The sequence below is a fragment of the Erpetoichthys calabaricus genome, chromosome 3, assembly GCF_900747795.2.
Source record: "Erpetoichthys calabaricus chromosome 3, fErpCal1.3, whole genome shotgun sequence".
Taxonomy (NCBI): domain Eukaryota; kingdom Metazoa; phylum Chordata; class Cladistia; order Polypteriformes; family Polypteridae; genus Erpetoichthys; species Erpetoichthys calabaricus.
Genome location: NC_041396.2, coordinates 89,862,381 through 89,888,594, shown reverse-complemented (window position 1 = coordinate 89,888,594; position 26,214 = coordinate 89,862,381). Strand labels below are relative to the sequence as shown.

Here is a 26,214-nt window from a genome sequence, read left to right as displayed (position 1 = left end):
AAATAAGCTTCATTTATATGGCCCTAACCAAACAGAATTGTGGCTGTAACCTAAAAAAAGAGCAATTTCCATCAAGACAGACCTATTATATTTAAAGGTTAGGTGAACTTAGATAAGTAGCCATTCACTATTAGTTTTGTTTTGTAATATCTGAGCATGAAGTGGTTTCTTTATCAAAGTTGTATTTTACAAGGAGAAGATAAATGTTAAAACACCTTCTTAATTGTATTGAATTCAGGCTGTTGTGAGAAAAAAACATCAACATTCTTGAAGTCTGTCTGCGTTGTGCAGGAGCTGAAAATAACTAAAGGGTATTATGCCTTTTTGTGTTAAATGCATCAAACTGGATAATCCCCAAGAAAACTATCCTACATAACATATCAGCGTGCTACACAGTAAAAAAAATTACAAGCAGAAAAGCAGCAGCATTCTTATTTCCTTTTGAAAGATACTTATTTGCTGACACTGGAAATCAATTTCTCCTTTCTATGGCTTAATATTTTTTATATATAATCAAAATATAACTTGCTCCTGCAGACTGATGTACAAAAACACGATAACACAGTAGAAAAATATTTGTTGCGATTTTCATTTATGAAAAGAATATTTTGAATCATTTATACATTATTTGAAGTAGGTTGGCTGAAAAACCATTAGCTCCAGCTCTTCCAAGTCTAACAAAAGACAGAAGATAATGTTACATTGTAGATAAAATTTTTTTGAAGATGAAAAATGTCTGAGGGAAAAGGGAAAAAAAAAATAAAAAATAAAAACAAAAATATATGTAAACAAAAAAAAATTCTAACAGCATTTTGTCTGCCCATGCAGCTGTGTTTATTAAAATAAAAATAAAAAAAATTCCAGGATCAACAAAAGAGGAACAAATTGGGGAAGCCCTATTGGACTTCTTGCCAAAATGCTGTCAGATTTTTTTGTGCTTTTTCCTAGCCTGCACTTCCTTAAATATCCTTGATGACTTCTTCCAGCTCTTCTTTTGTGTACATGTGAAAAGTCTTGCCAGGCTCTATTGTTGCAAGCTGTGAAAAGAAATCAAAATTTATTGTGAAGATTTGACTAAGACACATGCAGAACAAACACGTATAAAAAAAAAACCAATACTTCCTCCAAATATCTTCACAATAGAGTGCTATTACGCCAACACTTCAAGCACAAACAGCAAAATATATAAACAAAAAGTACATTGGTCGATTCACATTTATGTAACAAAAGCTAGAAAGACCTAGATATTTTTCAGTATCAATCCATCTAATATCTTTACTCGCTTTATTCAGTTTAGGGTCGTTTGGGCTGTAAACTATCCTTGTCAACACACAGCAGAAAGTAGGAACAGGATGCCATTCCATTCTAGGACACATTCCAACACTCCTTGTCCTGGATCCATTTAGTACTGATACATGTCTACAGTTAACATCATATAGTAATTATTATCCCGCTGCCCAAAATTGAATAAACCCAGAAAAATTACTTTTACATAAAATGTTTATATGAGAATTGCTTCCAAATGAGTAAAGACACAATTTCCAAAAGTTTGATGAAAATATTTTACTGATGCACTTAACTGAAACAAGGAAAACACAAGAATAGCATGGCCATAATTATTAGCCCTCTGACAATTAGACAACAGTGTACACCTTCTGACTCAAAACTGACAGCAACCTCTCACTGTAGTTTCTCACAAGGTTTGCACAAGTCTCCTGAAGGATCTTACCATTCCTCTGTGGCAAATTGCACCAGCTCATGCAAATTAGATGGTTTGAGTGTGGACCTTGATCTCTCTCCAAAGATTTTCAATAGGAATGAGATCTAGGCTTTGAGATAGCCACTCCAAGACTTTGGTTTAGGTGTTCCTCCAAAAGTTATGAACCAACTGTGATGTATGCTTTGGGTGATTTTCTTGCTGAAAGACCCAGAGACGACCCAAAGCCAGACTGGTAGCAGATTTCTTCAAATTATCCTTTAAAATGTCAAAGTATTCATCTTTCTTCATTAGCCCATGTATCCAAACAAGGTTTAATGTGGCTGAAGCAGCAAAACAGCCCCACATCATTATGCTTCCACCACCAGGCTTAACTATGTAACTAGGGTTCTAGGATTGAGGACATCTCCCTTCCTTTGCCAAACAAAACCTGTATACATGTTTCAAATGGTCCTGGGTAAACTTTAGTGTAGCTTTGATATGCTGTGTGAGTAATGGAGTTTTCCTTGGCCGATGACCTCAAAACTTCCTATGATGAAGAGCCCTCACAACATTTTTTTTTTTTTGTGATTTCAAGTCCAGAAGAGGCCAGTTCAGTGACAATAGCCTTTGCAGTGATCCGGGGGTCCTTGTTGGCTTCTGATTATTTTCCTGTCCACCGTCTTTGAAATCACGCCCAGGTTTGTTTCTGACAGAATGGGTCACTTTGTATTTTGCACAGTGTAACACTTGGAAATGGCCATATAGCCATCCCCCTTAAGATGAGCATCCACTATCCTTTCTCTGAGGTCCATACTTATTTTGTTAGTTTTTGGCATTATGAAATTACTTCTACAAAGAATGTAAGCATGATACCTCTCAATTTTGACTTTAAGCACCACTAGCCCTGCTCATTTTACTCCATTTAATAATGTGTGGTGGTAATTGATTGAGCTAATTAAGTCACATGGGGTTCAGGTGTGTTTTGACAACAGCATTTATCTTTACTACAATGCATCCTGACAGGTTCATGGGGCTAAACACCCCAATTTAAAATAAAGTTGTTATACAGCAGTAAAGAAGTAATGTAAAAATGTACCAGCGGTAGGTTTTTACACTGAATAATGTTTTGTAAAGTTTGTAAAATTGGACATAAATGTAAAAAAATGTCCCACTTCTCATAGGGGGCTAAAAATCATGACCTTAACTGTATGGGTTTTTTTTTCATACACAAACCCATACTCACTACACTGGACCAATATATTATTAAACACATCTATGTTTCTGAGGCTTTACAATTGAATGGTTTCTCAACTTCTAAATGACCGTTATGGTGCAATCTTGTGGGTTGGATATATGTTAATCACAGAAATGATGCAAGATACTATTAGAATCTGGAGGCATTTTTTTAAACCAGAAGACAAAGGGCAGATATAGCCTTCTGCTGATAATCATCTGCAGGGTTCTATGTGAACAAAATATAATCAGTTGTATCAGAAGATTGTTTCAAAGCCTCAAGTATGTAAAGGTCTCTTTGCCAGACCACTACTGGGCACCACCTTTCTTTTGGATTTGTATTGCTTAATCACCCACGGCAATCCTCATAACTAAAATTATGTACTGCTGCTCAAAAATGATTTCAAATAGTACTGTAGGTCTGCAATCCTCCACTTAAATCCCAAAGGTTGCTGGTTCAATCCCTGACTCATTGTGTCTTCTTAAGCAAGTCAGTCACTTATCCTGCCTGTGCTACAGTTGTCTGAAATAAATAAATAATAACGGGACTTATGGATTTACAGATATAAAATGCTTTGTGGCTATTCATTATGGAAGGGTGATACATGAAATAAAGATTGTTAGTTCCTGTAATTGAAATATGAATACGCCATAATGCAAGGGTTTAATGCAAAATATTCTTATCAGTTCATTTATAAATTTAAAAATCTTAAGTACTGATCAGGTCTAAATCCTGGCACCAGTGCAGTTCGTGTGGGATATGCACACTCCCCTCTTGTCTATGTGTGTTTTCTCCTCACACTCCAAACATGTGTGTGTTAGGTTACTCAGCAACTCTAGCTTGGTCCACTAGGATCAATTGAGAGTATGCCTTTAGAGGGAAAGTTTCCCTGCCCAGGGCTGTATCCCACCTTGCTCCTAGCAGTTGCTGGGATAAGTAACATCACCCTAAGAAGTAGGTAAGAACATGTATGCACAGATGAACAACACTAAAAACTACAATTTGTATATTTATGTATACATTTTTAAATTGTAACAATGTTATTCTTGCATTTTTGAGCTTGATAAAGCAAATATTATTTTGTTTGCTTACTATCTTGATACGACACCGACTGGATTTCTACTGTTGTTCAAGTTTAATATCACAGCACACAATCTATTACTCTAGCTTTAAGAGCAGGCAGACTCAGGTTAAATTAAGGAAAGATTTCTGAAGCCACAATTGAGAAGGAGAAGCTAGATCTATAGCTGTATATCCAGAAGTGAATTTGGGTAATAAAGATTGATACAACAAACCTTTGTTTGCACTGGAAAAAAAACCTGCATATACAGATAATGAACTGACCGATAAGAAGTTAATATACAACTGCTTGCATACCAATTTGCTTTTTGTAGATTAATTGGACAGCTGTCTGAGATATTTTCATCATTTTAGTTATGATGTTGCCAGAGCATCATATCATTATCTCTGGCATTACTGCCTATGACACTTGATTGAAATCAATCTATCAATCTACTCGACAGAAGTAGTTGGCATTTAATTTACAAATATACTAAAAATGGAAACAATAAATATTTAAATATTAGAATGAAAAAGTCAGGAAATGATGCCTGGGTCATTTGTACACATACTATGTCTAGATCTGGGTCTAGAAGGATGTCCAGGTTATTCATCTCTCTTTCCAGGCTAAGGGGATGAGAGATGTGGAGGCAATTGTGACCTTAGGGCACTTAAGGTCCACTCTGCAGTTTGAAATCTCTTGTCCTAAAAACTAGTGTTGAGATTTTAACAGGTTTGAATACATGTTGCAGGCCATTGTCTCACAGACCTGCATTTCACACCCTAACCCTGGTTAGCCCTTCAATGAAACTACAAAGCTGATACCCATCCCCTCCTCCTGAACCTCTGGGAATCAGAAATGTAAGAACACAGACCAAGTTAATATTAAAAGCCACAAAAATAAAAGGTTAAATGCAAAACATAAGTAATAAAGAAAATAAGATTCTTACAAAAGTTCAGCATGGATGAAACTGATTCAGGCCTGCTCTCTATGCACAAGGTGATCAGAGTAATCTTTCAAATCTCTTTAAGTTTATATCAGAAATTTCTGCTTCAATTGTTCAGCTCCTCCTATTCTTAATAATTTTTTCTCACACCGTGGACTTTTCCTGCCGAGATGATGTGCTACTTCTTTGGAAATTAACTATTTCTTTTCATGTCTAACAAGCCGTAATACATAATTAAAATGCATCTCTTTTGCTAAATAATATTTTCTTTTTTCTAATTCTGTTTTGACTTCTATGTATCATAAGCATCATGCTTACTATAATTTAAAAAATTATGATGAGTAAATAGTCAGTTTATTTTATTCAAAATGTCACTGCTCAAAAGTTCAGCTTCCTGTACTACATTTGATCAAAAATGTCAAAAGTTCAATTTTCAGAACAGGACTTAACAGGAACTGGTTTATGTGGACTTAACTGATGCTCCTATACTTGTGTTCAGCTCATTGCTTAATTTCAAATTTTTCAACATAACAGCCACTTCAAGACCTGCCAATTTCAGTCTTTTATTATCTTAGGTCATTTCCAGTTCATTTCTAGCCCAATTCAGTTCTAGTTTCAGTGCCTACTTTCTGGGGATAGTTTACTAGGATTAGGAAACTGGATTAATAAATACAGAAACAGTTTCCAGTATCATCCTGAAAAAAGGCTATACGGATTAAGTATCCCTAATCCAAAATGCCTGGGACCAGAAGTACAGGTATTTCGGATATTTTTGGATTTTGGCATATTTGCAAATACATAAGAGATATCTTGGGAATGTTACACAAAATCTGTTTATGTTTTATATATACCTTATACACACAGTCTGAAGGAAATTTTATACAATATTTGCAATAATTGTGCACAGTAGAACCAGCAGAATACCTGTAACAGCTGTTAAATAATAAAAAATAAACAACAACAGAGTTTCAATGTCTACCTATGATGCTTTTGATTAGAAATTTACCATACAAAGAAAAAAAAAAACACAGTAAGTAATACTCGCAGGTCCTGGGGAACTCCCAGATCCCACTCAAGCAGAGGTACAATCTTTATAGGGAAATTGAAGAAATTTGACATAAACAGTAATCACCAGCTTATGTGTTTTTTACACCCACTCATGAGGTCAGGTGTGGAATTTTCCACTAGTGGTGTCACGTCAGTACTCAAAAAGTTTTGGATTTAGAAAAATACAGAATTTGCAATTTCAGATTTGGAAAGCTCAACCTGTGATTTGACAAAAAAAAATCCTTTACCGATCTATACTTTTTTTTTTATATTTATTTATAAATACACACTAACATTGTGCAGAAAAAATGCAAAACACATGAAAGGAGTCAAGTAAACCAATAGCCTGCAACAAAACATGAGCAATCTCTCTAATATTTACTGGAAATAAAAATTCCAAAGTAGCCGATTAAAACTAAAATAAAAGTTGTGTTTAATTTATTATATTCCTATAAATAATAAATAATATTACAAATTTAGTGTGTTTCCTTAGACTGCCTCACAATGTTTCTACAAAAATGAAACTGATTCTCCAAAAATAAATTAAAACAAACAAAATTCACAAGAACAGCAAAAGTGATGAAACCTTGATTTAAAAGATTATTTAGTACCGTAGCTTGAGATGTCTAGCATAGCATCTAACATCTGCATCAACCAAAATTGTTTTTTAAATGCATCAGTACAGCCCATCATGAAACACCCAAAACAATATAAAGACGCTGGTCTCACCTCAATGTTGGTTGCATTAAGTTTTTCTTCCATTACTTGCTTAAGGATAGTCAATGAAGACTTGATAGCATCTTTCAATGTCATTGACTAAGAAAATAAAACAAAAATTGGTAATATGTTATTCTGAAGAAAAAAAAAATTACTACCAATTACAATTACTTTAAAACATACAAGGTTTATCAGATTAACTTGCAGTAAACAATGAATAATAAGCGTAGACAATCACAGTAAATAAATTCACTGGAACATTTACTAATGGAAAATGAATCACAATTGTTCTGAACAAAAAAAGGCTAGAAACAAAAAGCCTATAAAAAGGTTATTAGTGCTAACTTGCCACATTTTCTGTATTTGGTGGAATATAACCAATTTTAAACCACAGCTTAAAGTAAATACTCTGCTCTAGTGATGGGCGGTATACCGGTTCATACCAAAAACCATTTTTTATTTTTTTTATGATATGGATTTTTCTTATACCGCAACACCGGTTTAAATTGCCTAAACGACGTTCGGAACGTGGCGCAGCGAGAAACTGTTCAAGTGGGGACCTTTTTCACTGCTACACCGCTAAACACAGATCTGTTGCACTAGGGCTCTTTTTCACTGCTACACCACCAAATAGTGGGTGGTAGCATAGGTATGCCACGCGGTGAAAATGGACAGAGAGCATTCCGAAACTGAACTAAAAGTAAAGTTGAACATGATGAACAGAAGAACTTTTGCCGAAAAAAAGGCGTCACGTCCGTTGCCTGGAGATACTTTAGTTTTAAAAGGTCAGATGTGTAAATACTGTTTCTATACTACTAGATAATACTGCAAGCCAAGTTGTACTTGTTTTTGTACTTGCTAGTGTATGTTTTGCTTGTATTCATCCTGCGATGTGCTGGCGACTCGTTCAGAGATGGGCGCAACTCTGAATGGATGGCATAATTAAACATGTATAACGAAGATATTTTTAAAGTTCTGAACACTCCGTCAGCTAAGTTAATAACTAGTTTTAATTTCACAAAGACGTTTATCGTGCTGTGATTGGTAATGTGGAGAAAGAAAAAGGAAAGATAGGAACTGGGGTTTTGGTAGAGAGCAGGAATATCATGAAGTGAATGGATTCTGTGCGGTGATTGCTGCAGGCGCCTGCTCTTAGTGCGGAGGAAGTCAGTTTAAGAAGCGTAGTGATTAACGACTGGGTCGGGAAACACTTAACACAAAGTATTTGATGTGCTGCATTAACTTGTGACGGGGTTTGAGAAAATCTAGTAAATTAAACATTGATTTTAGGATGAAGTTTAGTTTACAACATTCTACTTTAATTATAAAATAAACTATGAGAATAAAGTGGAAATGTCGACTTTAATCTTGACATAAGCGTCAACATTAAAGTGGAAATGTCGAGAATAAAGTCAACATGTCGAATTTATTCTCGACATATAGTTTGTTTTTTTTCTTCCATGTCCATATTTTTTTTTCTTCACAGTGGCCCTAATGCGCTTCCATAGGGCTATACCACAAACAGCATTATAAATGCAAGTTGCAGTTTTTATTATTTATGTATATAGCTTAGCTTGAAGCAAGGTCCATATTAATGCACTTTGCCTAAATGATGGTACAGTTGGTAAGATGTCATTACCAAGTTGCACTTGTTTTATTTTATTTTAATTTGGTGAATACTGTGTAATGCACCTGGGCTTGAAGCCTTGAAGTAATGGTGCAACTATCAGTAATACTATTATGTATTTTATTGTTATTATTTATTAGTTTAAATATTATGCAGTTTAATGATGGTAAAATTGTTTAAAAAGTCACTTTAAACGTGTCAGTGGACAGAGATTGTTAACATTAACAGAAAGTGTAGTTGGTTTACAAAAAATATTTACTATTTATTCCTTTTCTAAGACGTGTTCAGTGCAATCCAACTTTTGACAAACACCTCTGGATATTTTACTAAGTCTAAATGCCTCTTTGGATGTTTGAAAATATGTTGTCAAAGTCATAGTTTAAGCTTTTGCAAAATTTGTTCAATTAAAGGTTCTATATTTTGACTGCATCTGTCATGCAATGTGATTTCTTCTCTTCTCTTTAGTGCCACCCCCTTGAAAACTATCACTTTATGGGGCCATGCAAAACTGGATTAATACTTGTGTGCACATTAAAATGTCTTTTTGTACGATGTACAATTCTCATAACAGTCTAATAGGTTATTGTTAGCCAGTCTACTGCAGTAATTACAGTGTAAAATGTGTCTAACATCCACTCATGCATGGGGAAAAAAATACCGTCTAATACCGTGAAACCGGCAGAATTTAGAAAAATACTGTGATATAGAATTTTGGTCATACCGCCCACCTCTACTCTGCTCCCCTGAAGAGTAACAATAACAGGGAGGAGAGAAAAAAAACTCACCTTGTGATAAACTTCTTGCAGGGAGCTCTGCGCTCCCTCTGATGCTGATCCAATTGCCCTAGCATCACACTGCACGAAAGTACCAGAAGGGTCCATGTGGTACCTGTATACACATTTTTATTAACACGCTATTATTACCTTTTCTGTGATATAAAATGCCAACAAAGCTCTAAAAATTGCACTTCAAAATACAAATTTATTTTAAAGTGAAGAAAACATTTTGATGTTGATAATGTTGTTTCCTTCAATACGCGTGTAAAGAAAAAGGATAACTGAATCATGCATCTAAGTACCTCAAGCCAAACTTAAGAAATGTGTAATAACTACAGTATTAATTAAGAGCTAATAAATATAATGCATATAACAAAGGAAAATGTTTAGGTACTATAAGAAAACTAAGTAATTAAAATAAACAAATTGAACTTGTAAGAGTAAAACATATACATTATGCAATCAACTTTGTAATCGAGACATAAAATTGGTATTTAAATCTTTAGCCAAAAGAATATTTGATATTCTTAAGCTACACTAATAATTTACTTACAAGGACAAAAGTGTGTGTGTGTTTTTTTTTTGGTTTAATTCAACCTATCCATTATTTTGAACATGAATTTTCTATTACTGGAAAGGAGAGAAAAGGTTTTTATTCCACCTGTTCAACATAGGGTATTCTTGTGTACATAAACACGCACAACCTTATGGGGCCAATTCAGGGTTAAGCTAACTATCATTAGGGTGTGTTTCGGTGGGAATTGGGTTACAACTAAAGTATCTAAAGACAACATGCACAGAAATAAGTTAAAAGTGCCAATCCCATACAGACAACAATCTGGCTACAGCTACAAGGCATCAGTGATAATCAGACTATGAGGATTATAAAGTAGATAAAATACACTGATTTACAGACTACCGCATATTACACAAAAACACACTCATATTATACTGCACCCCACATCAAGCAGCATCCCCATTTCCTCTCACACTATGTGCTGTTGTTCAAAATTAGCTGTGAAAACTGCACAGCCTTCAAACTGAGCACCTTTTGATTTAGCCATGAGACAGAGAGGCTGGGACACATATTTAAGCTGGGATTTACAAACCAATAATTCTACCTCTTCTCAGCTGAACAGACACCTGATTACTGTAAGACAGTTTATTTCACGTGCTGTTGGTTACATTAAATGACATGTTCCATCTTCACCAGGGGATTCCAAAGTGTCACCTCCCCATCCTGCACCTATACTTCTTGAGATAACAACAGCTGGAAAGACTGCTTAGGATGATGAGAACTCCAACTTTGAGTTATACTGCTCTAACTAAGCAGAAAAGCTGCCAATGAAGCTGCTTAGTAGTACTATGCAGCTGAGCATGCTACCGGTTATATTTTGAAACATGTACACATTAAAGAAAAAATTATTTCTCGCCATTGTTTGTACTTTGTATTCACTCATGTTCATACTAATTTGCTGTTTTCATAAGTAAAGAAAAGGAAGTCCATAGACTAAAACTGACTGAAGTTCAATAAAAAGTGGAGGTTTTATATTCTCATTCATACCTGCAGAATTGCCACAACTCAAGAGTAATGTAATCCAGGAGTTGCTTGTATTACAATGAGCATTCTGCACGGATACTTTTCAATAAGTTTATATTTATCTTCCTTAAATCTAAGGATCTCTTATGATACAAAGATTGTGAGCCACACATCAGAACAGAGATTCTGTAGCAAGTATTCATGGACTCTAAGGTACTTGATCCTCATCGGTTACTTATATTACAATCAGTGTTTGGTATAGATATGATCATAGAAATCAACAATCAATACTTACAGGCAACACACACAAAAACAAAATGTACTAAAGTATCCATCCATCCATCCATTTTCCAAACCGCTGAATCCGAACACAGGGTCACGGGGGTCTGCTGGAGCCAATCCCAGCCAACACAGGGCACAAGGCAGGAACCAATCCCGGGCAGGGTGCCAACCCACCGCAGGACACACACAAACACACTCACACACCAAGCACACACCAGGGCCAATTTAGAATCACCAATCCACCTAAACAGCATGTCTTTGGACTGTGGGAGGAAACCGGAGCGCCCGGAGGAAACCCACGCAGACACGGAGAGAACATGCAAACTCCACGCAGGGAGGACCCAGGAAGCGAACCCAGGTCCCCAGGTCTCCCAACTGCGAGGCAGCAGCGCTACCCACTGCGCCACCGTGCCGCCACTGAAGTATCATCTATAATTCAATGTCACAAGAAGTTTTTAAAAGTGATTTAATACTTCATCATGAGACTAAGTATTAATGATCTTCGTATTTTATGACAATATACTAGTGGAATAATTAAGATAAAATTTACAAATCTCTCCATTAAGTTTGGGAGATATGATTATATGTCATGCACCAATCAAAAACAGATTCAAAACTTAGTGGATACACCTGGAAGAATGAAGTACATGTATAGCAGAATAGGTTATACTTACAGCTGGGGTCCCTTTTCATCAACACCACCAAACAAAAGTGCTACACCAAAAGGACGGCTCTACACAAGGAAGGAAACAGAGTTATTAAAGCTAGTTAAACTTTTTCAAATGCATCTTTATAAGCTGACAAGACAGACCTAATGTTTTTTATTCATTATTACCTTTTATATGTTTGACTGATTATATTGTTATTTAATTATTTGTCCATCCATTTTCAAAAGCACACTAAATCCAGTTTTGATATATCATTGAATTTTCAGAATAATAAACTAGACAAACTAATAAATTGCAAAGTGAATTTACTAACCAAAACACAATACATTTACAATCAAACAACAAGATCCTGATTCTTCATTAAACCCAAGTTCAAATTCTGCAGTAACATCCAGGAGAACAGATTATACATATTAGGACATAATTTCTTCTTATGAAAAACAGCAGTTATTATAAGGAAAAGCACAACTAGCTCAGCTAGTTCAGCAATGCATTTCACATTTTAAAATGAGCTGAGGAAATCAATTTAAAATGTTTCTCCGGCATTTCATATCTGATCAGCCTAAACATCTACAAGTCAGCAGAATGTAAACTGCTGCAAACAAGAAAACAATAAATATGACGCTGTGGGTAAAACAACTATTGAGAAGATATGGAACAAAACATGACATACAAGAGTCTTTTTAATGACATGACATTGTAAATAATACTTACCATTGCACCAGGGTCAGCATCCTCCTCACCGAATTGAAGAGCCAAGTTAGATACAGCCTGTGTTACACTTTCCACCGTCATTGTTTCATTGTATGTAAACCAATGGTTCTGAGATAAATACAACAGCAGTTAACAAATAATGTGCAGGTAAGATATCATTCAGCTTTGAAGTTTAAAAAATGGTTTAAATAAATAAAATAGTGGACATTTAGAAAACCAACAAAACAAAAATCTCCTAAACATATATACAAGAGGAGTTTCAAAAGTCACATGGACTTTTGAATTTGTTTTCTATTGCTGATTTTTTTCAGGGAATCTATATTACTAAACCACAGTTAATTTATGCATGGCAGACGCGGCGGACGTACCGAAGCGCATGCGCACTGCGGTGCGGCGCCCCAGAGTCAGTAAGTGGCGCCCACACAACACAACCTGCAAAATACACTTGCTCTACTCCACTGTGCCAGGAGGCTCCCACAATGCGCTTCACACACACCAGAAGCAAAGACATCACGGCTCCACAATGAAAGAGCTCAACTAACGGAAATTCAAAACGAGCTCATATGGATAAACACAATGAACGAGCACGCCCACAACGCGCTTTTGACACAGCACAGGCAAAGAAGGCACATATCCAAATGGAGGGAGCTCAACGATTAGTAATACAAACACGAGCCCGTATGGCTACGACCTGTAAACGAGCCTGTATGAATTCAAACAATGAACGAAGGCGCCCACACAAAGAAACTGCTTTAGATCAAATAGGGTTATTAAATTATATGGAAACTTTACCATGCCTACGACCTGTGAACTAAACCCGAGGTAAAGCGTGCACGCCAGGTTGTACAGCCACCCGGACGCGACCGCCCACACCACCGCATATACGACGACACAGCCATAAAAATTGAATTCCTATCGTTATTAAAAGTCTAAGGTCAGAACACTGTTTGCTTTGAACTATAAGTTAAATTATTGAAAGGGGATGAGAATAGCAGAAATGTGTCTGCATTCGACATATTATTGCCTAAAGTCAACGTCAGATTTATATCCCAACACAACTCACAATTTATTTTAAAAGAAAGGCATATAAGATTTAGGAACTGCAGTTTTTAAAAATCTTACCACTCCCTGGTCACTACAGCTATCAGCTTAACTAATCATTGCGTGACTAATTAAAAGATTGCTTCCAAATTTTCATACTGATTCCAACTTGCATATTGCAAGGCGAGTGTCATTTTGGTAGCCAACAGAAGTAAAGAAAACCTGAGCAATAACGGGAGGACTACACAAAAGTAAACACACACACACACACCATAGACAACTGAGTTGCAGTGTGCATCCTTTGAAAATTTACAGAAACTTAATAAATTTAATTTGCTTCAAAACTGGAGGCTGCAATGTTGTTATAATACCACTCAACTTCCACTCACCCTGGAATTGGTGTAAATGGATTACAGTGATCCCTCGCTATATCGCGCTTCGCCTTTCGCGGCTTCACTCTATCGCGGATTTTATATGTAAGCATATTTAAATATATATCGCAGATTTTTTGCTGGTTCGCAGATTTCTGAGGACAATGGGTCTTTTAATTTCTGGTACATGCTTCCTCAGTTGGTTTGCCCAGTTGATTTCATACAAGGGACGCTATTGGCAGATGGCTGAGAAGCTACCCAACTTACTTTTCTTTCTCTCTCTCTTGCGCTGACTATCTGTGATCCTGACGTAGGGGGTGTGAGCAGGGGGGCTGTTCGCACACCTAGACGATACGGACGCTCGTCTAAAAATGCTGAAAGATTATCTTCACGTTGCTACCTTCTGTGTGCAGCTTTTAAGTATGCTGCACGGTGCTTCGCATACTTAAAAGCTCAAAGGGCACGTATTGATTTTTGACTTTGTTTTTCTCTCTCTCTCTCTCTCTCTCTGCTCCTGACGGAGGGGGTGTGAGCTGCCGCCTTCAACAGCTTTGTACCGGCGGTGCTTCGCATACTTAAGCCAAACAGCCCTATTGATTTGTTTGCTTTCCTCTCTGTTTCCTTTGAAGAGGAAGATATGTTTGCATTCTTTTAATTGTGAGACAGAACTGTCATCTCTGTCTTGTTATGGAGCACAGTGTAAACTTTTGAAAAAGAGACAAATGTTTGTTTGCAGTGTTTGAATAACGTTCCTGTCTCTCTACAACCTCCTGTGTTTCTTCGCAAATCTGTGACCCAAGCATGACAATATAAAAATAACCATATAAACATATGGTCTCTACTTCGCGGGTGGCTCTGGAACGCAACCCCCGCGATGGAGGAGGGATTACTGTACTGGGCAGCTCACCCATTAATTTCAATCATTAGGGAAACAGTATAGCTTGCATTAGTAAAGGGAACCACCATTACAGACTGTTACAGAAGATAACATGAAAGAAGGCATATTCTTAGTTGTGCTTTTTTAACATGTATTTAGTGGCTGGTTCTGATTGAGATTATACAAAAATCTTAAGAGAATACTTCAAAAATATAATTTTTCCTTTACATAAAAATATGTATTTTATGCATAATTTAATATAGGCTTTTGGTAAGCACTGTTACACTCAAACAACAAAGCAATAATGCATGCATAAAACATCAAAAAAATTTCATACAGGGGGTCCTCGGGTTACAACGTCTCAACATACGACATTTCGAGTTTACAACGCTCACTCCCAAAAAACTTTAAAAAATTGAGACGCGAGAAGGAATAAAGGTAAGGATTATTTTACACTAATTTTTTTCTGTTACTACAGTACAGTGTACAGTACATTTATTTCCTTTTCCTTTTTCTGCGGCTTAGTTGTGTTTTTATGTTCTAGATTATGATTTAGCAAATGTGTTAGGATAGGTAAGTGACTTAGGCTAGGGTGTGTTTCGACTTACACCAAAATTCGGGTTACATCATTGTTGTAGGAACGGAACTGTGTTGTAACCTGAGGACACCCTGTACTACCTTTAGAACTCATACATCAAAGTCCATAGTCCATTAATACAGCTTTGATGCTGTTCTATTTATAATTTTTTGTGTTCATATATTTTACTTACTGTTACTTATAAATATGGCATATGAGCAATGTGAAGTAACAAGAATTTACCCAGTCTAATAAAGATGCAATAAAATGGGTCAGAAAACAATAAAACACCATACAACTAACATGTATTTTGTGTCACTGAAAGCTTCTGAGACTGAAATAAACAGCAGGTTATATATGCAGGTATACTGTAGACATGTGACCATGGAGCAATTTACAGCTATGATTTGTATATATTGTTACCATATAATATAGGAGCAATGTTTTAAAATTAATGATTTGTCAGAAAGCAAACACAAAGTCTAGGACACCTTCAACTTAACTCTATAAAAAAGACAATGCTTCAGAGAATAACAAAATACTACACTATTTTTGTGTTGTATATAAAATTTGTAAGGTATACTTCATTAAAATCAACCGATTTTACAATCTTTCCAAATTGGAATTGGAATTTCCAAAATACAGTGCATCCGGAAAGTATTCACAGCGCATCACTTTTTCCACATTTTGTTATGTTACAGCCTTATTCCAAAATGGATTCAATTCATTTTTTCCTCAGAATTTTTTTATTTTTATTTTTAATAAATTTGCAAAAACCTCAAGTAAACTTTTTTCACGTTGTCATTATGGGGTGTTGTGTGCAGAATTCTGAGGAAAAAATGAATTTAATCCATTTTGGAATAAGGCTGTAACACAACAAAAGGTGGAAAAAGTAATGCGCTGTGAATACTTTCTGGATGCACTGTACAATTCTAAAATTAGGATTTACAGGATAGAGAGAGTTCCTCAGTATCTACTTGGCTATCCTATGCATGTAGTTCTAATTAAGTATAAACACACTGCCATTTCAAAAGACGTAGCAAAAGTATAAATTAAGATTAGTGTCTTTCACAATACACACCTACAGCCTTTTTTCATTCGTAGTTTTCCTAGTTACTTAAAGTTTATACTCAGACTTAAAGTTAAAGACAAAGATATTTACCTGTGTTTCTACTCTTGCTTTGTCAATTAGTGTTTTTGCATCAGCTATTAATCCACTCATTGCACAGCCTGTGAATAAATACACAAACTTATTAAAAGACTTTTCTGATCATGTTTAGGTAAACTGCAGTAATATATCCATAATTTACCTCTATTGTAACACAGATATGGCCTTAAATTCTTTAAATAATGTAAACATGTTTTGAAAAAAATATATGTTCCATTTTGTATTGGCCCAAATTATCAATCATACATATGGAAAGGATTTTAGTTTACCTTGTTTTATAGCGGAGTCCTTTAGCTCTAAATTGCCCGGAGGTAAATGTGCATGCATGTGTCTCATCGTTTCTGGTGATGGACTGGCATCCTGTCAAAAGTGGGTTCCTACCATGGGCTCTATTCCCTTACCTCTTGATTTTATTAACACTAGAATTACCAAAGCTTACGAGAATACTCGTAAATCCGGCCCACCTTAAATCCACTCGCACCTGTCCATTCAACGTCTTTTGTCTTATAAATGTGTCGATAATCCCAAGCAGCAAGCAGCCTGCTATACCATCCCCCCCAACCGCCGGAGAAACTGCAAAAACCTCTCTCAACTGAAGCCTTGTTTATCAGGGAGTCAGGTACCTAGGCTAAAAAAATATATCGTTATTTGGAACACATGCATTTCATAAGTGTTTCGTGTCTACAAATATCTATGTAAGTGTAGGATGACAGGAAATGCAAGAAATGTTGAACACATACCTAAAAGACAAACTTTTTCCATGTTTCAGTACTAATGACAAAATATAGACATGAAGTGTATAATGTGTGAAGACTGAAGTCCAAATATCAAATAAGCACTTTCACAAAAGATACAAGTATAACAGAACAAATGCGCTTTTTTCAAGACTATAACCGAAGAAAAAGAAATCAGGTTAGTGCGGCTTGTTATCTTGACTTCTTGGGTAGTACAGCAGTTAGAGTTGCTGACTCCTATTCAGAAGGTCCTGGGTTCGAGTCTTAAATGTGTCCCAAAATAAACATTGTGAGTAGTGAGCCGTTCTTACTGTTACTATTATACAATAAAAACATACATTTGATTTGAGTCTGTAACAGCCGCTGTAAATGTATGGTACTTGTAAAGGTTAGCATTTTTTTTATTCAGTTTTATTCTCTCAGTCGCATTCACGCTCGCCCCGATCTGACACTGCTGTTTTCAAATAAAGACGAGCTATAACAGAGGCAAACACAGATCAGAGAAAGAGAATAGAAACCATTCCCGCAAGAAACATCCACTCACATATAAGAACAACGCAGCTACACCAGGCGTAAAGGCGAAAGATGGCACCGTTTGGATACAGAACGAAGTCTGGTGTAATCCTGCCAATCAGTCTGCCATACACCTGTCCTTCAAAGAAACAGCACGGCTTACAGAGCTCACCAACATATCGTGCAAACTCCTGTTTGTAATTATGGTCTTTACATAAGAAGCATTTATATGTTACTTATATAAAAGCTAGGTTGAATGTTATTTACATTGATTTATTTACTTATCTTCCTACAGCGCAAAGTCACAAGTAGACTGCAGAGCTTCCTCTGTTTGATCGACAAGGGCATGCCGGCATTTTTCGTGGCATTACACATGTAATTTGTGAGCTTTGGTAATTCTAGTGTTAATGGGATAGAGCAGTCTTGTGAATTGTCTTTCTGAGAAAGAAATTCATCATAAAAATAAAGACATGTATTGTGAAAAAGTGACCACAACTCATTTCTTAATTTTCTAAATTTAAAAATTGTCTATATCCATTACTTAATATGTACTTTTCAACAGTATGGTTCAATTGATCTTTTGTTAGTTCCTTGTGAACCATGCTTATTTCAGCACTTTGCAACCAAGAAATCGTTACAGGAAATGATTTTTTTAGGGTTAAAAAGCATCACTCCAACTGATTTTAGGTAAAGTTAAATGATGTGTAATGTGACTGGTGTGGTACCCGGATGGGGGCGGTACCCAGCCGGGACGCCCGAGAAGACTGGAGGAGGATTTGTGCCTCCTCCAGACCTCAAGGGGGCGACCACCCTGGGGGCCACGGGTACAGAGCTGGGAAGCTCGACCCTGTAGGGGCCCGTGGTCACCGCCAGGGGGCACCCCAATACCTGGAGGACCCTGGACCTCAGCACTTCCGCCACACCCGGAAGTACTGGGGGGAAGAAGAACACGGACACCCGGAGTGCTTCCGGGGATACAGCCGGCACTTCCGCCAGACTGGGGCGTGTCGGTGGAAGATTGCTGGGGACACACCTGAAGCACATCCGGGTGCTTATTTAAAGGGGCCGCCTCCCTTCAGAGAGTGACTTGAGTCGGGTGGAAGAAGGACAAGGTCTCTGGAGGAGAGAAGGAGGTGGTCTGAAGACAGAGAGAGAAGGCATTGTTGATTGGCCTGGACTGTGGGGTATTGGGGGCTTGTGAGTGACTTACTGTAAAATGGAGTACCTCAATAAATGTGTGTGGGACAATCCTAACGTGTCTGCCTGTCTGTGTCCGGGTCAAGTTCCACACTGGATACATCTGAACACAGTTGCAACCACAATTATAAAGGGTAATGGATGCTTATGTGACTACAACATTGACATTTTTTTCTTTTTAATTGTTTTTACTAAAATAAGCAATCTGATTTTAATTTAAATATCGTTGGTTACAACTTTTTATAAAAAGGTAAAAAAGTCCAGTATAATTTGTCTTATTGTAGAGTTACATGATGAAAATGTGAAGTTTCAATATGAGGATAAAAACTTTTGACATACACTATATGCAAATTATACACATAAATTATTACACCTATATTTTACAGATAAACACATGAAAATGTGCTACTACCTGAAATGTGAGAAAAATTTGCCAAAATTCTTGTTGTGGCTAAAGATTGGACAGTTACTCACTATAACAGAAATATGCTACACCCTTTGTTTTTCACTTTAGCAGATTAGTCATTCAATTAAAACTCTTATTACACTAGATTGATGCATTCAACTGATGTTAAAGAATTCAATATTGGTACAGCATATAAATAACAAAACTTATTTATTTCTATTTTATGGTGCAAAATGAAAGCTATCTCAATTTTGCAAAATTTAGAATAACAAAAAGTTTTAGAACCATAGTGTCAATGACATTAAGTATAGTTCAATATAAGATGAACAAGGCAAGAGTACTTAACAGTGAAAATAACCACGAAGTTAATGTTACTGATTGTCTTCTAGGCTCTTACCTATGTGAGCGTCAATTTCAACAATCTTTTCAATGCTGCTTGGTTCCATGAGGGGTGATGTGATTCTCTTTTCAACAGCTAAGCAAACTCCCTCAGATGTCTGGATCCCAATAGCTGTAGACCCCAACTGAAAATCAAAATTTTAAACATTTTTTTAATGCTTCACTAAAAAAGCATATTGAACTGACAAAAGCAATTAGTGATAAAAATAAAGTGGGCGTTAAACTAAGGAGTTACTAAAATTTAGTTTAAATCCTACAATGTTGACTGTAAATTGAATACCTGAATGGTATGTAATTGTTAAGTGTTCTACAGCAAAACACAAATTTGAATGAAGGAGTTAAAATTGTCACCATATCCCCTAAGGGAAAAACGTGGCAAACAACTCAATCCATTTAACATGTAGCAAACTTATCGTCTGTTAAGCATGTTTTGTCGTAACTTTTCTATTGATATATGTACTTTGATTTTTTTTGATTTTCACAGATTTTTGGGAATTAATACAGTACCACCAAAATAAATATATACACAAATCTAATAAAAATTTTAAATAAGTGAGTCTGATTCCATATAAATACAAATACACCTATGGCACCAAGACACAAAACACTGAAAACAACTGGCTAAATGGAAGTTATTTGCATTCCATCCACACTTAGAATAGTTGCCCGTCATTTTGACTCAATATTAAAGATTCAAATATTATGTGATAAGATAATAATAATAATAATAATAATGCATTTTATTTATAGGGTTAGGCAGAAACAGAAAAAATTCAGAAAAAAAGTAAAACATTTTACAATCATAATACTAACTGCAAAAAAGCCCATTTAAGTGTTCATGTTAGGGTATAAAGACACAAACCTAAATGTGAATACTAACCTTTATTGCTTCAATGGCATATTCAACTTGAAAGAGTCTTCCCTCTGGTGAGAATGTGTTCACACCTCTATTTAAAATAAATAAAAATAAATATAAAACTAATACCTCAACATATACTAATAGCAGCAGAACACTGGTTTCTGATAAGATAAGCAAACAAACAACAAAATACAGTGGCATGTAAAAGTTTGTGCATCCTTGCTTAAAATGTCGGTTACTGTGAGTAATTAAGTGGACAGAAGATGACCTGATCAACAAAAGGCATAAACTGAAAGATGACACATTTCGTTAATATTTTAAGCAAGATTACATTTCCATCATTCACAGGTACAAAAAAACAAAAAAATGAAAAGGGTCTGAAGCAAAAACTTGCGCACCTGTCCTGTTCAGTTCTTAGTAACACTCCATTTGGCAAGTATCACAGCTTGTAAATGCTTTTTATAGCCAGAGAAGACTCGTTCAGTTCTTACTTGGTTGTATTTTCATCAACTCTTCATACAAAAGGTTTCTAATTCTGCAAGATTCTTGGGCTCTCCTGCATCCACTGCTCTTTTGAGATCTATCCACAAATTTTCAATGATGTTTAGGTCGGGGGCCTGTGAGGGACATGGCAAAACTGTCAGCTTGTGCTTCTTGAGGTATTCCATTGTAGATTTTGAGGTGCGTTTCAGATCATTATCTTTCTATAGGACCCATCCTCTTTTTAACTTCAAATTTTTTTTAACAAATGGTGTGATGGTTACTTCCAGAATGCCACTGATTGCAACACAAGCCCAAAGAATGATCAATCCACCCCCATGCTTCATGGCTGGAGAGGTGTTCTTTTCCTGGAATTTGGCACCCTTATGTCTCTCCAAACATACCTTTGCATATTGCGGCCAAAAAGTTCTATTCTGACTTCATCAGTCCACAGGACTTGTTTCAAAAATGCATCAAGATTGTTTAGATTTGTACTAGGACACAGTAAAGGTTTTCTTCTGCCGACTTTACTGTGAAGGTCGTATTTGTTCAGGTGTTGCTGCACAGTAGAACAGTGCACCACTCCAGAGTCTGCTAAATCTTCATGAAGGTCTTTTGCAATCAAATGGAGGATTTTATTTGCATTTCTAGTAATCCAATGAGCAGTTTTTTTTTCAGAAAGTTTTCTTGGTCTTCCAGACCTCAGCTTGGCCTCCACTGTTCCTGTTAACTGCCATTCCTTAATAACATTACGAACAGAGGAAAGAGCAACCTGAAAATGCTTTGCTATCTTCTTGTAGCCTTCTCCTGCTTTGTGAGCATTAATTATTTTATTTTTCAGAGTGCTAGACAGCTGCTTAGAGGCGCCCATGGCTGCTGATTGTTGGGACAAGGTTTGAGGAGTCAGATAATTTATACAACTTTGCAATTTGCATCACCTGGAGTTTCTAATGATGACTGTGAATAAGCCATGCCCATAACAAGCTAAATAAGGTCTGAGACCTTGGGAAAGGTAATCCGATACCTCAAATATCTTGGGGTGCCCAAACTTTTGCATGGTGTTCCTAATTTCCTTTTTTCACTGTACAATGGTACCAAACAAAAGCAAGACATTAATCTTGCATAAAATGCTGAAAAGAATTGTGCCATCTCTAACTTTATGCCTTTTGGTGATCAGTTCATGTTCTGCTTCTTAAACTACTGACGATAACAGACATTTTAAGCAAGAGGGCGCAAACTTTTGCATACCACTGTATATATGGCAATTGTTCTCAGTACATCCTTGCTAATGATTCTAGCTATTTCTTTAAATTTGTCTCTTGTAAATCAATTTTATTTTGACAAAATGACCTCTGTATACATGCATATGTGTATGTTCATATAAAGTATATGTTAGGCCTATGTAAAAACATAAAAATAAAATGTGTCATCCTGAAAATGGACTGGTGCTCTGCCCAATAACTGTTCGTGTGTTGTACCCACTGCTCAACGAAAAGTATGTCTGAAAGTTTTTTGTTTCATCTTGAACAATTTCTTTTTATAAATCAGACTCAGGTGATAATTAAGCAAGACGTTGGCTCTCAGTTTGTGTTTTTTTGTATGAATACATAAATTACCAATTAGTTAGGTATACATGTAAAGCATCTTTTTAAATGTATAAGAATTCTTTTTTGCTTTTTAATACATGTTCATTATCAGGCATTTGTTCCAGAAATTATGGGCTGGGGGATTGTATCTCCAATCCAAATAAATCTTTTGCGTATTCTCCCCAAAAAATAAAAAGTACCCTGGTGGGAATTTTTGACATAGCAAATACAAACAGGAACTAAAAGCTGAAAACTAAACAAAATGGAGCATTCCACTACCTCAAACAAGGTTTCTAATCATTAAGTTGTTTAATGCAAATGCCTACATCTATGGCAGTCATCCAGGACATGCATGGCACATTGAAGCCTTTAGATCTCCGAAAGCACACCACTAAAATTTTACAGAACATTGTAAAGCACACCCTGAAAGTGACTCCAGCAGAAACCGAAAGTGAATCTCCAGTAACGATTAAATGGTTGTTTCCTTGATCCAACTAACGGAGAGTTCAAAATAGAAATGAGCAGAGCAGCACCTTAGAAAAAATGAAGCTCAACCATGGTGCTGAAGGTGAAATTAGATGAACTGAAACACACAAGCAAATAATGTTTCTGTTGTGGGTAATGCTTTAAAAATTATATTTGTATTCCTCTTTTGCATACGGAGTGCATCTTCCATCCATCTGTCCATCCATTCATTCAATGAATCTCTTTATTTCAATACAGAATTGAATGTTAATGGAACCTAACCCAAAAGCATCAGACCCAAGGCAGGAATCATGCTTGGACATTGCACCCAACAATCCCAAGCATACACACAGAGATATACCAATACTTGCTTATACTGTGACATTCTGTAACTGCCAATTAGCCTAATACGAGACTTTTGACATGTAAGAGGAAAGTACTTTCTACAGAAAGTACACATGAAAATACAGAGAACTTGCAAACTTGAAAAAGCCAATAAACTTTGCCAGAACTGCAGACGAGTCTCCTCATGTTCTAAGGCAGTATGTCTGTAACAATATTACTGCAGTTCACTCAGGATATATTTTAAATTTAAAAAATTTAGTAAAGGCTGACTACAGAGTCCATAGAGTCTGACAATCTGTCTAAAAATGTTTGAACAATAAGCAACCAAGAAACTTCTGACCAAAAGAAATTTACATACAACATACTTCAAGTAGGTTAGGCAATATACCCATTTTACGTATGCACACAGACTTTAAATTATACTAACACACACATACAAACACTCACAATAATGAAGGAAGAATTTAAAAAGTGGATGCTAGCTGTTAAAAAGAAAACAAAACCACAGATCACATATCCCACACATCCATACAATGAGCTGTGCAAAACAGAAAATTTTATACCTCAAAAATGATTTAGGGATTTAAAGTTGCAAACTTCACTGCTGGCTAATTTTGCATTTGGATTGGATGGATGGATGGATGGATGGATGGATGGATGGATGGATGGATGGATGGATAGATAGATAGATAGATAGATACTTTATTAATCCCAATGGGAAATTCACATTCTTCAGCAGCAGCATACTGATACAATAAATAATATTAAATTAAAGAATGATAATAATACAGGTGAAAAAACAGACAATAACTATGTATAATGTTAAATATTAACGTTTACCCCCCCCCCCTGGTGGAATTAAAGAGTCGCATAGTTTGGGGGAGGAACGATCTCCTCAATCTGTCTGTGGAGCAGGACAGTGACAGCAGTCTGTCACTGAAGCTGCTCTTCTGTCTGGAGATGACATTATTTAGTGGATGCAGTGGATTCTCCATAATTGATAGGAGCCTGCTGAGCGCCCTTCGCTCTGCCACAGATGTTAAAATGTCCAGCTCCATGCCAACAATAGAGCCTGCCTTCCTCACCAGTTTGTCCAGGCGTGAGGCGTCTTTCCTCTTAATGCTGCCTCCCCAGCACACCACTGCGTAGAAGAGGGCGCTTGCCACAACTGTTTGATAGAACATCTGCAGCATCTTATTGCAGATGTTGAAGGAAGCCAGCCTTCTAAGGAAGTATAACCGGCTTTGTCCTTTCTTGCACAGCGCATCAGTGATTAGCCAACGTGTGCTCTGTATCTTCAACTAGACATTACACATAGGATGCAATAACTCAGATGCAAAAGATATGCACGTATTTACAATGCACTGATGTATTTACAGAATAGTATAATTTATTAGAAAATCATGGACGACTTTATGAGGTGGATTCTGAAAGTGAAACTAAATCTTTAAAAATGCGCTATGCCCAAACAGCTCAATTCAAACATGAAATGCATACTAATTACATTGTAGGAGACATTCAATATGTGAGAAAAAAGAAAACAGAATAATGATCACGCCTGTAAAATACCAAACCAACATAAAACAAATTAAGAGCATCATGGGCCCAAACATTGTTATTGTCATGACAAAGCAAAATGAAAGAGTCCGGGCAAATAACTTACCTGTCGTATTCTGATCTTGTCAGGAACATTTTAATAGTTGTTAATTCTGTAAAGGCAAAACACAACAAATGGATGAAAAGTCGGTAGGTAAATCAGGATGCTCTAGTTGAATTAAGTCCCTAGTATCTCCAAACCGATCAAAATAGCTGGGACAGAAAAGTTTCGAGACAGTCACGGCGGTAGGCACAACCTAATACAGCATATTGAACGCCCACCCTCCACTGACCTCATTGGGCAAATCTACTACAAAAGGCGGGGTCCACAAAAACACTTTACACGTATTGGACACTACAACTTCCAGTTCGTTCCGTCCTACAAAGATTGGTTGACCTTCGTTTTCAATGAAGAGGAAATAAATCCCAATATTATGTATAAATAAAACAATACACATACATGGTCTTCTGAAGACTACCTTAAGAACACGTCTATGATAACATATGTGTATGATATACAGCTAATTTATTTTATATACAAATAAGCAAGCGGTCAAACACACAGAGAGACACAAGCTACTTGCAAATATCGCATACTCGATTAGTCTATTTTAAAATATTTCGATAAACTACCAAGCTTGTGAGAATATGAATTTCTACAATTCCTCTTAATCTAAAGACAGCAAAAATCTAAAATCAGATTTCTAAGAAACACTGAAAACACTTACAGTTAGCGAATCGGTTTGCCGCGGATCCCTGAGGTTGCAATGACAGCGTGCGGCAGATTATTGGCTCCGGAATGGAAACAGAGGAGCCGGGTAATTGGGGACGTAGTCTCGCGATAGTTGCTTTTTTCTTGTATAGCCCTGTGTTCAGTCGGTTTTTTCGATTTTACCTGTGACGCGTGATGGGTTTGGCCGCTGATGAATTTAGTTTAGTGGACATTTACTGGTAGTAGTAGAATGCATTTGTCACTTGCAACATTATCGTGTTTGTTGTCTTTTTAAAATGGGTTTGTAATTTTTAATTTGGTGGTGCTGTCCCCACCTCTGACTTTACAATGAGATAGGTTTATTGGTTTATCATTATTGTTAAATGCACAGAGTACACGAAAACTGTGACTTGTATATTTGATCAGTGATTATTACTACCTTAACTGTGAAACTTTTGTCATTCTTACTTAAACGTACGTCTTCCTCACTTGAAAAATCTCAGAGCATATTTATCATTAACTAACAGAATATGGAAATGTGTTATATTTTTGTTATTCACTGCTATTTACATTTTACT

At 36.3% G+C, this 26,214-nt stretch overlaps 1 protein-coding gene across 2 annotated transcripts; it reads right to left on the bottom strand.

Moving 5' to 3' along the window:
* Positions 1-573: 573 nt before the first annotated feature.
* psma5 (proteasome 20S subunit alpha 5) lies at positions 574-25,731 on the bottom strand. Of its 2 annotated transcripts, XM_028797098.2 has the most exons (10): positions 25,653-25,731; positions 24,992-25,037; positions 20,474-20,540; positions 19,592-19,718; positions 16,339-16,406; positions 12,311-12,418; positions 11,603-11,661; positions 9,116-9,218; positions 6,716-6,802; positions 574-1,037 (listed from the first exon to the last, which is right to left on the bottom strand). In XM_028797098.2, exons 2-10 carry the CDS (start codon positions 25,018-25,020, stop codon positions 960-962), a joined length of 726 nt encoding a protein of 241 aa, XP_028652931.1. In that variant the 5' UTR covers positions 25,021-25,037; positions 25,653-25,731; the 3' UTR covers positions 574-959. The 2 variants fall into 2 exon arrangements, with proteins under 2 accessions (XP_028652931.1, XP_028652930.1); XM_028797097.2 differs by lacking the exon at positions 25,653-25,731 and having other exon boundaries at positions 24,992-25,187.
* Between the last annotated feature and the right edge of the window lie 483 nt (positions 25,732-26,214).